The sequence below is a fragment of the Diadema setosum genome, chromosome 2 (assembly GCF_964275005.1).
Source record: "Diadema setosum chromosome 2, eeDiaSeto1, whole genome shotgun sequence".
Lineage (NCBI taxonomy): Eukaryota > Metazoa > Echinodermata > Echinoidea > Diadematoida > Diadematidae > Diadema > Diadema setosum.
Window position 1 is genome coordinate 8,763,658 of NC_092686.1, and position 12,842 is coordinate 8,776,499.

The window sequence follows — 12,842 nt, forward strand, 5'->3', positions numbered from 1 at the left end:
CACTGCTAATGATTTAAGCTTTGGTAAGTTTTACATTAATTAGTGTAGTTCTTTGCTCCTAATAGTAAGCAAATCTATTCCATTGATTACAGTTAATTGGAACTTGTTTTCCCAATTCGATAGCATTCAGACATGTTTTGAATTTCAAGAATATCCTCAATTTATACCACAAAGTGACCTACCAGTAGTGTGAGAAGTATGTTAGTTCCAATATTCATTGAGATGATTCAATCTGATTATTCAAGGACAAGCTCATGGAAATGATTTCTGATGAATGAGGCAAATCTTCTCCTAATTCCTTCACTGAGATAACTCTTTCACCCTGAAAGAGTTTTGAAGTTCACGTGCTTGCACTTTCTGTTCCAATCTAAATCTGACACTATTCGCAGCTGGGCATCTTCCGGTTGATCAATGTACACATGATATTTTCCCCACAAGCTGACTTCTCAATGGAGAAAGGAGCCTTGTTCTCGTTTTGGTTCAGCAGAGATTCCTATAAGAGTTTGGGAGGAAGTGGGCTTGTGGACGTCATTAGGCCACGCAAAAAATAAACCATCCCTCACAGCTTGTTTGGAACCGCTTGTCTGGTTCACCAGCAGACGAGAACTGACTGATAGACACACCCCATGGAAGACCACCTGTCATCCGGAAGATATCGCCATAGCGACACACTACTTCCGCACAGGTACGTATATCTCCATCTGAGGATTGCATCATTGGTCTACCTACGTTCTTTGGTCTTTCCCCTTCACAACTTTGATAGCAATTAGAGGCTGTCCTTTGATAAGAACCTATTTTTAGTTTGTTTTGGGGTTTTTCTCAAGATTAGTAGGATTTCTAATTACTGACTAGATGAAAATAATGTGAATGAATTTGTCTAGTAGTATACCCATATCTAAGGAGACAGATGTTTTCTTGTGGAACTTTGATTTCATTATCTAAGGCCCTGAAAATGAAATAAACAAAGGGAGGCAATTAAAACTGCTTTTTGACAATTTGTTTCTATTCAGACTACTTGCCCAAATCATCATTAATGACACCTATCAATTAACTAAAAAATAATTTCTACATTAAAAATTTATCGTTGCTGACTGGACCTTCCTCTACAGAATACTTTAGTGAAGTTACAAGTTTTTAACAAGTTGAAGAGCTACAGGTAGTTCTCCACTTACATGAATGGCCCTGAAGATCTGGTCGATGAGTTTTGAGGACACCTGAGTCTCGGCTCTCTTGAGTAAGTCTCTCGTTACCATGGAGGATGCCAGCTGAGAAATCTGCAGAGGAAAAGAAACAAATCAGGAAATAACTATGATGTCCATTTCTGATGTCACAAGTCTTTGACGTATCATGACGATTGAAGTGTAATAACACACCACAGTCAGGTTGGCTTTGATAAGGTATGTATAAACTCAAATAGAACGGTACAGATATCATCAGATTGGATATCAGATAGTGTGAGAAATTTATGACATATCAAAGTTTCATACATTTTCATGATACTGCTTTGTGAAAACATATGAAAGTAATCAAAAAAAAAAATCAGATTTTTTTGTTTTGTCCAATTTACACAAAATTAAGTCCAATTTAGAAAGAAACGTCTACCATCCTGAGCAAGTGTGACATCACGTACGGAATTTGGTTTGATAATGTGACTAGAAGGGAAGCACACAAGTCCATCGAGTCATATCAGGGTGTGTGTGAAATGTATGATTTCTAAACCCAACAAACTGCTTTGCAGGAGAGTACTTAAAACAACAGTTTCATTAAAGTAAATAACGTACTGATGTGTGAGATGAAAAGGTGTTATAAAATACATCACAATATTGAATTATGTCAGGTTTTTGTGATCATGTCTTTATAATATTAGGGCCTGATGAAAAATGGCATTCACACAAAGGAGTTATCGGTTTTTGCATCGGGTTGCAAGAAATGATTTCATTTGCAACCGTTCACACATGGCAAAAAAAACAGGCTGGAAGTGAAAAGCTTTGAATCTCCAGACTGCATATGCCTAAACAATGATCAAGTGTAACCGTGAGTGCAGACATACTAGTGTTGCAAGCTGTACTATGATATTTTTTTTTTTAATGTGTGGTTTCTTTGCATGCCATTCAAACATACCTTGCAGGGCAAATTCTCACAAGAGTTTCTAAAAGAACTTGCGCCGGACCAATATGCTTCACAATACAAATCACGAAAGTTAATCAATTTTGTGTCCACACTCAATAATAACAATTAATGGTTTTCACACTGTGATGCAAAAATATCTTTTCCAAAACAATTCGTTTCAGGTGTGTATGAATGGGACTAAAGAAGTAGACACACCAAGGTGGCATTTCGCTCTCAAAGCTAATCTGACACTGGGGTGATAGTGAATAATTTGTGGCACCTTTCTCTCTCTTACAACGGTGGTGCAAAAAGTCACTTCCCGAGATTACTCGTATAAAAATAGAATTCCTCGGCAGTTCACTTTTCAAGAGTTCATGGAAGGTGTTTGTGCAGCCGTAAGCATCACGGCTTAACAACCATCAAGACGTTGCGGTTTGAGCATGGGTATGAGGCATAAGGTGTTTTTCCTATCCTCGGAAAAAAAAGACTGCAACGTCTTCACAATGTCTACCATCTGTCTACTGTGAATGTGTATCAATTTACTGTACTTGCACTCTGAACCCGCTCTTCCTATATGTTGCAGTTCTCTCCCTTACACTTTGTTCATCTCTATGGTTTTACATCTTGCGAGTCTGCATATAATTTTTCATATCAGATAGTCTAGTTATGTAATGCATATGAGCAGGAAACATGCACTTGGATGTAGGTAATTACTTGTGTTGTGGGGGATGTGTATGATATGATGCGGGATATCATGATATGAGCCTTATTTGATTGCATGGTACATTGTACCTGTACATCAGGGGGGCGTTTCATCAACGAGTTCGTCGGAGGTTTTCACCGAGGAATTTGCTATCAGCCAATCAGACGCAAGGATTTACACTGACAACTGTTAAAAGCTAATGAAATCCTTGGTCTGATTGGCTGATAGCAAATTTGTCGGTGAAATCTCCGACGAACTCGTTGATGAAACGCCCCCCAGCTCTCTGGTTTGGGAGAGAAAATGAAAGGAATAAAGTCAAATTTTGGGGGAAAAAAAGCACACGAAAGGAACAGAGACATTCTTTAAACTTAACTGATACAACTTGACATGAAGTATTCAAACTGAGAAATGCTACAAAGAAAGTTTGTAATCTTTGCTGTGCTGACACATGGTGCATGAATTGAGCAAAAAAAAAAAAAAAAAAAAAAAAAAAAGAGAGAGGGAGAAGAGAAAAAAAAATAATGCGGTCACTCCAACATTCTCACTGTAGATTCTGACTTCTTCAGCATCACACACAAAGTCACTATACACACTCTCCTTATAAATATCTGTCCATCTCTCTATCTATTGATCGGTCAATTGATCTAACAACATATCTATCTACTATCTATTCATCTATCTATCTATCTATCTATCTATCTATCTATCTATCTATCTACTTATCTAGCTGGTATCTGTCCAACTTTCATTTACTGGTCCTCTCCTGCTTTTTTTTTTTGGTACAATTCCACAGTCTCCAAACTAATTCCTAAACTCCTGCCATCAAAGTTAATCTTCTTCCTTGTTTGTGTTTATACATGTAGTTCATGCTGTCTTGTTTACCATACCTTCAATTTGAATGATTAATTGCTCACTGGTAGGTATACTGTCTTTGGAAATCATGAGATTACATACACCTGCCAATGGCAAGCTCTACACCAGACATTCAAGTGCCAGGTACACAACCCGAGGGTCTTCTAATCATCTTGAAAGACTTCAACATTTTTTTTTCTCCTGATGTTTACTTCTTGAAACACAAAGTTTAAGTATGTACAGGGTATGCCCAGGTTACGAGTTGATACATGTAAGAACAAGTAAGGGTTAACAAAATGCTTTATGTGCAGGAAGAGGTTGCGAATAACAAAATGTAGTGGTTTCAGTTTAGAATTGATCATATTTACGAAGGCATTCTGCAAGTCTCCCCCCCCCCCCCCCCTGATTGAAACAAACTCAACAGGCTGTTATAACAGGCTGTTATAAGAAGACTAGATATCATTTGACATGAGCCATCAGGGTGATTAACGCTGATAATTAAAGACTGGACTTTGAAAGTCGCAATGTGCGCAAGTAGTTGACTTATATGTGTAGTTTGGTGTGTAAAATTGCTACTGATGTTTCATTTTTTTTCTTGCATGTTTTTGACATTTTTTCTCTTCAAACCATACTTTCATGCATAATTTTTATGCAAACTTCAAGTGACCATATACATGTTGATCATTTTAACATGAGGCTTTTGGGGGCTCTTGCAAATTTCTCTCTTTAATTAATGCTTGGTAACATGAAAGGCAATATGTAGGAAATTTGAGTAGGCAACCATTCAGATCTAAATGTAAGCAACACTTTAGAAACAAATGCTTATTGACAAAATTGCAGTCGGCTTTAAGTTGCTACGCTACTGATACTGGATGATTTGAATTCATGAAACGTGCTTAGACATGCAATAGGTCGGATCGTTACAGCAATCAGGTATTAAATGTCTGGCTTGGGGATTTTGGGACATTACTGCGCTTAATATTAATACCATGTCAACACAGGATATAGATCATTCAGCATAAATATATGCGACACTGTTCAGAAGTGGCTAGGCATCAACATGATGCCGATGGAGAAATCCCTGTAAACCTTCAGCGTGTCACGAGGCATGGTGTCACAATCGCAAATTTTAATTTCAAATCTCTCTGCCATTTACAGCTTAAACGCGATATTTCATGTGTGACAGTTTGCTATCACATTCGTAGTGCTATTTTAGACCAACAGTAATAACATGATATAACTGCACACCACAGTTTATGAGCAATATGCAGTAATTTCATAACTATGCATGAATACGTGACAAAAAGGTGTGATGATTGCTGTATCATACTTTAAAATAGCGGCAGTAGTAGTAATGATTTTAGTTTTAGAAGCAAAGTCAGTATAGTAGTTGCAGTAGTAATGCAAGTAGTATAGTATTTAATTACAATGATGAAGAAAACATTACTACTGCTACTACTGCCACCACTGTAACTGCTACCACAACTGATGATATACAGATAAAGGAACTACATTTTCTTTTTTAAATTATAACATGACACGATGGACAAAACTCACAGGGAAAATTCTTGCGCCGTACATCTTCACACAGGACTTGTTACATTGTAAGTAACAAATTGAGCCCTCACAAGGTCTGCAAAACATGCATGTACTTGACTCCATCTCCAATACCAATTTCTGCTTCATTCCAACAAAAACCAAAAAAAAAAAAAAACACCAAAAAACAAAAACAAAACAAAAGAATTTACAGATGTTAAGTAAGTTCTGGAAGCTTTTTAAAGTTGCTTTCCCCCAATCTTGGCCTCTTGTTTTTGGAGAGAATTCTAATGACGGGATCATGGACAGCGCCACGTTGCATCTCGTACACCCCCTTGGAGGGCTCCTCTCTGTTGTCGGGGGTTACTCACCCCCCGAGCTCCAAAAGTTGGGAACCTTTCGACAGAGGGAGACTTGGAACTTTTCGGGGGAGAGCAAATTACTGCGGGGATCAGGAGGGAGTGATAGTTCTTGTCAACGGAACTCTGTTCTTGCTTTAATACCGCCACATCCCAAGATGCAAGGACAGCGAGCGCTGCAATCATTAAGGCATATCGCCTCGCTCTTCTGGGACACCAGCGGTTGATGAATCTCTCATTTGCGCACAATGTACGCCAATATGCTTGCCTATAAATATCAAGAAGCCGTTGCTATGAGACAGGGCAAAGTTATCAATTTGCCCGCAACAATGACGCATAGATACAATGACTTTGATATTTTTCCTCTCTTTTTTTTTTTTTTTTCAATTACAGTGGATGAAAGGTTAGCGCAAACAGCTGTATCCTTTATAAGGCATATGTACCTATGCCTATTATGCCAGTCTTTTTTCCTTTTTTTTTAAAAACTACAACCCTGCACATTTACATCAAGTATCCCTCACTCAAGGTATACACAAACGATTTGGCTATGCATCTACCATGTTTAACACAAAGAGTAAATACCCGAGCCAGTTTGTTAATGGATCGTAAGGACCAGGTTTTCCGACAAGTTCTTCTTTGTTGAACTTTCGTACGGTCTAGGAAATGATAGGAATAATGTTTGCTGCCTTCATCAGTTCCCTATTTAAAGTAAACCAAGTGGACTCCATTTTGCACCACCATACCTCATGCGTGGGTTGCGCAGTACTGATCAACATCTACAGGTTCTCAACCGAATCCTCTTTTGCGAGAAGTGAAGCAGGACGCTCTCACGTGTACAGGCCGTGGGTCTCCCACACATAAAACATTGTCATCTAATGCTCTGGTTTTCCACGAGGGCAGCACATTCCTACACCCTCTGCATTTCTTAGTAAACAAACTACCCATCTTATACGTCCAATCATGTGGGATACTGTAAAACCACAAATTTCGTGTGCATTAAATTTTCGCAAATTTTGTGTGCTAAGTTTCGTGAATTAAAATACATGCAAAGATGCCTGTGGCTATTCACACATATTTGATGCCGCAAAAAAGGGCTGTTCTAAAAAATTTCATGTTGCGAATATTTTTGGTTTATATCGAGGCTCTTTTCAATAGGTCCATATTTTTTTTTTTTTTTAATCCAAATGACTTTATTCAAAGAGACACATCAGATAATAAAAAAGTATTCTCTTAAAACTTCTGCTTCATTTGTCTTCTTGAATGTGAACAATTTGCGACAAGATGTAAGATTCTATAACAAGCACAAAGATATCATCTTGTTTAAGTCTAATTCATTCAGTATAGAGAGTGAAAGCCAGTTTCAAATCGATTTGAATCCACAATTAGTTTAAAAAACGTACAAATGGGCTTTCAAAAGAAGGATGTGGAATTATCCCTTTTCTAAAACTGTCATACAGTTTAGTAAAACACTGACAAAATTTTCAGTGCACTAACATTTCTTTTTCCATGACCTTCCAAACTAAGTTTCATATGAATTTTAAAAGTATCAAAAGAGACATATTTCCCATTATATAGTCATGAATTCATTACGACAATTTGCATGTTTAAAAAAAAGTTAGTCAAATGTTACAGAAGAGGTGGCATGTTCATCCATTTTTTTCTAAAAGCATGATGATATTTGGAAACTTGTGTAAAGTCAGGAGAATTGTCATTTTATTGCAAACAGAAGAGCTCTCTAAAAGTGTAAGAAATTCTGACAATTTTGATATTCTCACAATGATCACAATGATTACTGTGATTGAGCTGAAACTGCCACTTCATCTATTTGTCACATTACACTTCAAATAAAAAAAAAAATGAAAGAGAAAGAAGTATCAGGTTGATGCTAAAGAATACATGTACTTCCCCTCCTACAGTCCAAAGTGCTCTCACACAGTGTCGGGCTAACGCTTTGTGTCTGCGCAAAATGGGGAAAGGTCTGCCGACTGGGCTTGCAAACGAGAATCCCTGGTCTTTCCCAAACGAGGAAATTATTCTAATTACGTGATAATGAATGACTCCGACGCTGTGACTTGACAGTTGCCTTGACTGCCGGCCTCTCCGAGGAATCGCTCCTGATTTTCGGGCGAGATATTGAATCTTTAATTTCTTTTCCCCCATCTAATATTCTTGTGAGATTACGGTCAATTCTGCAATAATTCTCCTAAACTCACATTCAGATTGATTTCCCGGTTGACACCATCTAGAGAGAGGCCAGTGAGTGCAAGTGAGAGATATAAGGAAAGGAATGTCCATTATTCCTGCAGAGATAATATTCTCGAATTGGGACATGACATACAATCAATATACGCATGTTTGAACATGTATGCATATATAGCTATCTTTTCATTTTTGAAGCAACATGAGCACTGAAAGGTGGACCTGTGCACTACATAAGTAGCCACTATTATTATCATTATTATTATTATTATCATTATTATTATTATTATTATTATTATTATTATTATTATTATTATTATTATTATTATTATTATCATTATTATTATTATTATTATTATTATTATTATTATTATTATTATCATTATTATTATTATTATTATTATTATTATTATTATTATATGTGAAAAGATGAAGTAGGCATATTGTTGCATTTTATCCAAAGATTTTTTTTTTTTTGGGGGGGGGTGGGGAATGAGGGAATAACTTCCTAATTCTTCAGTACATTATAACAGCTTTGTTTAGGACACCCACATGTTGCCCAGAAATATAATTGGCTTGGCAAAACGTATTTGTGATATGATGCATCCAACAAAATAGTCAAGAATGTTTGCTTTTCATGGACACCATATTTTACACTTATATCCTGTCTAGCATACTTAATGCATTCTGTCACCTGTTTGTGTTTTCCCTTGGTATAAATAATTTATCTTTGGCTCTGTTACATGCTCACAGCGAATAGAACATGAAGCAAACTTAGATAGACCAGCATTTATAGCAAAACCCTTTAAATAAACCATTTGTAAAACTCCAGTGACAATGAGTCACAACACAAACCGCCTTGTAATTTGGCAAGCCCCATGAGCGAATAGATTTGTTGATTTAATACTTTGCGTTTACAGTATCACCACAAACAGCATAGCTGCATAATGACTCCCTGCCATTGGATACACACACACACAAACACACACACACACACACATACACATACGAACCACTCAAGATAAGGCAGGGGATTTCATAGAACAAAGTTGGTGCATGAAAACTCCCAAGTGCATAAAGACTTAAAAACATTTCTTGCCAAATAGTTCCCAACCAAGTATGAACTTTGTTCAGCTTTGTTGTGCTTATCATCATACGCTGTTGGTCTTCAGCTTTATGTGTGACCTGATACAATAACAACAAATATGCTCCATATCTTGCACATTCATTGCACTTGAGGATAGGAGCTAACATGGCTGGCTGCATTTTTAAGAATGTACCGTATGGACTACACACACACACACACACACCATCTTGTCTAAATGAGTCCATGCTAACGTAAATGCATGTTTGTTTGTCTTTAAAGATCCCGTCAAAGGCATCATCATGACCACGCAGTAAATTGAAATGTGACTTTATACTGACTTTTCTTTTTCAAAACTGCAGTCCTTATGAACTTGAATATAACTCAATCTCTCCTTCTTACTAAAATTACACAAAGATACACAATACAGGAGTACATGCCTGTATAAAACTCAAGATAAAGGAATGTCAAAAAGATGTCAGGTACAGATTGGGTTTCGATGCGCTTTCCTTATCTGTCTGTTTGGCTGTTAGAAAAGAGATATGCCGCATTGACTTACAGATTGCATGTGAGCGTGTCGCATGTTGGCACGAAGGAAGTAGGGGCATTTACTGTCATTCTCACTGACATTCTTCACAGCTACTTCTTGTTTTTTTTTTTTAAGAAATTAGACTCTCCTCAGTGGTATCAGAAATGTAAAATGAGATTTTGCGCAGGCGAGAAATGGTGAGATGTTTTAGCTCGGCACTCTGACAAATCAGTTGAAACTTCCTGCTCCTCCCATGTTTTTTAAAGTTTTTTTTTTTTTTTTTCCCAGAACTGCATGCTACTTTAAAGCAGTAGCTCCATATATGCAGGCCCTCCAACATTTCACCCTAATTTTTAGGTGATCAGGATTAAAAATAGCCTATCTGTGATAAAAATTGAACAACAAACTTCCTCCCAGTTTGCGGGGCGAGACGAAATGGACGTGCTGCTGTTTGTCATTTGTCTTCTTTCGAGTGTGGACTGCTGCAGGACAGAAACGGCGAGCTTCCAAATCGAATGTCTTCAGCACATCTGCGACCATGAATTCAATGTTGTCGTTTACCTTTGCAATATGATTCATCATTGCAAGGTTAAGATGGAGCCTATTTCTGTTCTTAAAAAAATACAAAAAAAACATGCCTGGGTGTTCGGCAAACCGTATGCTGCTGCATATGGACGGATATGCTGCTGCTATAAAAAGGAAATGAGGGTCCGCTTTACCTTTTTATTGCCCCAATGTCATTCTTTGTTCAATTACGAAACCCTGACCATGAATAGCCCTCAGGCGTTGCACCCGTCATTGACAACCACTGACGTGATAGTTGCCCCCTCACTGTCTCCAGACATCCTGTTTGATTCTCTTCGTCACTTCCCCCAACATCCTCCACGAAGCCATCCCTCCCCCCCCCCCCACACCTCTCCTCTGCCTGGCCTCCTCCCCTCATCCTTACTCTTCCCTCTCCCCTCCCTCCCCCCCCCCCCCCCCCACCAACCTCCATGAGTCAAGTACACTTCAGGAGGGGTACGTCAAGGAAGGAACTTCTTCGGAAGAGCAAGGTAATTACTAGTCAAGCATTGTCTGACGGCTGCGACTTCTTGAAACATGTTCACAGAGATGGATATCATAGTTGCCACTGGAGGCCTCAAGAAACAAACTTCTGAACAGACCGCTAGATCTTTCTCCTAAAATTAATCTTTAAATGCACACATGTCTTGATGCCTACCATAGCCTGGTGCCACCGAGATATCTAAGCTTGATTTTTTCCTACTTTACTCATTGCTCATAGGAACATAGTGGGTCTTAACACTTTGTGTGCTCTGAGAGGTGACTGGCAAAGAAAAACCCATAGTGTTGTACACACTGCTTGAAGTCTTTGGCAGAAAAAGAGTTATTAAAATAAAAATTATGTGAGGATTTCAGAATCTTGCAGGGAATATGACACTTGATTACAAACAGGGAGTAAAAGTTAGCTAAGTCATTCCAGCACAGTGTGACATGCATCATACAAGTGATGTTGTATCCACAGAAATATAACCTGAGTTTGAATGAACAATAATTTCTTGTCATGTACACCAAAGGTCTTAAAAAAGATAAAATTAAAAACAAACAAACAAACATTAATAAGTTTGATTCATACTTCAATGCAAGTTAAACATGTTATTCACAAGTTTGTATACAGTTTGCCCAGCGTTTCCTCACCTAACAACACCATGTACAAAGATCAATTTACTTATGGCTACAAAATCACTTAAAGTAGGCTCCATTAATATCTAATCAGAAGGCAACGTGACTAGAAATATCTGAGGTTGAATATATTTTGAAAGAGGCCTGTTGTTTCTACATCAAACTAGCAGGGACAGTGTGTTAGTTCTATTTCAGTTGCTATCCACATCTTTTCTTTATTCTTTTGGAAACATTTAGGGACATTTAAAAACAGTATACTTGCTATGTAGGTTATTTTTCCTTTAAAGTCGCATTAAATCATATAATTGAAGAATAGAGTGAGGATGTTTCTCAAATAGTTTACATATACAGTATGTCACAATCATTGCTGTGAAGTCACTCTTTATTTAGGAACACTGAACATCTCAGTTTCCTGAAAATAAAGCAAATTAAAAGCTGTGAGTATTGTGTTACAGACAAAAAATAGGAATCATGATCCTTGCAGCAAATCTTCTCTCTCAACTTTTTTTTTTTTTTTTTTCAAATGGAAATTTTGGCCCATGATTACAGACTACAGTAAAGCAAAATGATACCGTAATATATTCCCTGATGATAGCATCAGAGAGATATTATTATAATTCTCTCAAATTTTTCTCTCATCTCTCCTGGCACAACGGGATATTGGCAGAGCAGCTGCTTCAAGGGGTACAAACAATAATCAAGCCAGATAGTGTGACCTTCCACTTAAAGTAGTTCAGTCTATCAGGTACCCCATACTTCAGAGACCTACAGGAAGAACAGCTGCCTCTCCTATATGTAGCACAACACATTTGTTAGGACAATATAACTATGTGGGTGCGCATGGACATATATAAATAAAAACAAATCTTGCTTGTATCTTATAATAACTGTATAATGCATATTTCAATAATCATATTTATGGGTGTGTACAGTATATGAACATTTATGTACCAGGGTATATTAATGTGTATGTGTAGTGCAGATCATGAGTATTGATGAACTGTTGTAAATTATATGTTATATTTTTTTATGCTATATTCTTAATGTTTTATATTTTTACAAGCTAACATGGGATGGAGTAATAGTTTGCTGCTGCGTCATCAGGAGGTCATTACTTTACTGGCTGCTGGGTTAAAGTACATGTTTAAACTATATTATGTGCAGCCACTTTACATTCCCATCTGTATTTGCATTGTAACGGACTGGCATTGTATAGAAAGAGAAGTGGCAATTTTATATGCATGGAGCTGATCATCTTGTACCAAGTCTCACATCACATCAAACAAATGTGTGGCTTGTTAAATACAAGCGTGTATTTCATTGCAAAAAGCTCACTGGAGGAACTATACAAATCGGGGCTCCGCAGTTAAAATTTGCACAATTTTCTAGCGTCTGTGTTGTTAGCACAATGTGCAATATGGTAACTCTCATCACACACACATTATAATCGACTCATATTGCCATGAGTATCTACACAATGCAGTTAAAGTCTGTGGCTATCGAAACCTGCTTTCTTGTAAGGGGCTATTTTATACTTTATATGCATCATTATAAGATACTAAGATCATGTCTCACACACACTGTATGTCCTAATGACATCATGGTTTTGAACAGAATTGATGAAATGGGAATAGATCTCATGATGAGTAGAAATGTTAAATTCCAAGCTAAACTCACTTCAAAGTGTCGACTGTATAGTTTGATTACTGTATAGTTCGATTTGATTTTGACTTGATTTGATTTTTAATATTTCTGCATTCCTTTTTTTCATACAAGAATGAACACAAA

General features: G+C 37.3%; 1 protein-coding gene across 1 annotated transcript in view; it reads right to left on the minus strand.

The window, feature by feature from the left end:
- LOC140239558 (uncharacterized) overlaps positions 1-12,842 on the minus strand; it is a 96,330-nt gene that overhangs the window by 79,898 nt on the left and 3,590 nt on the right. The window contains exons 2-3 of the mRNA XM_072319394.1: positions 11,111-11,117; positions 1,173-1,274 (exon numbers count right to left, since the gene is read on the minus strand). Coding sequence (XP_072175495.1) covers positions 1,173-1,274; positions 11,111-11,117 — 109 coding nt within the window. The remainder of the gene's footprint in view (positions 1-1,172; positions 1,275-11,110; positions 11,118-12,842) is intronic.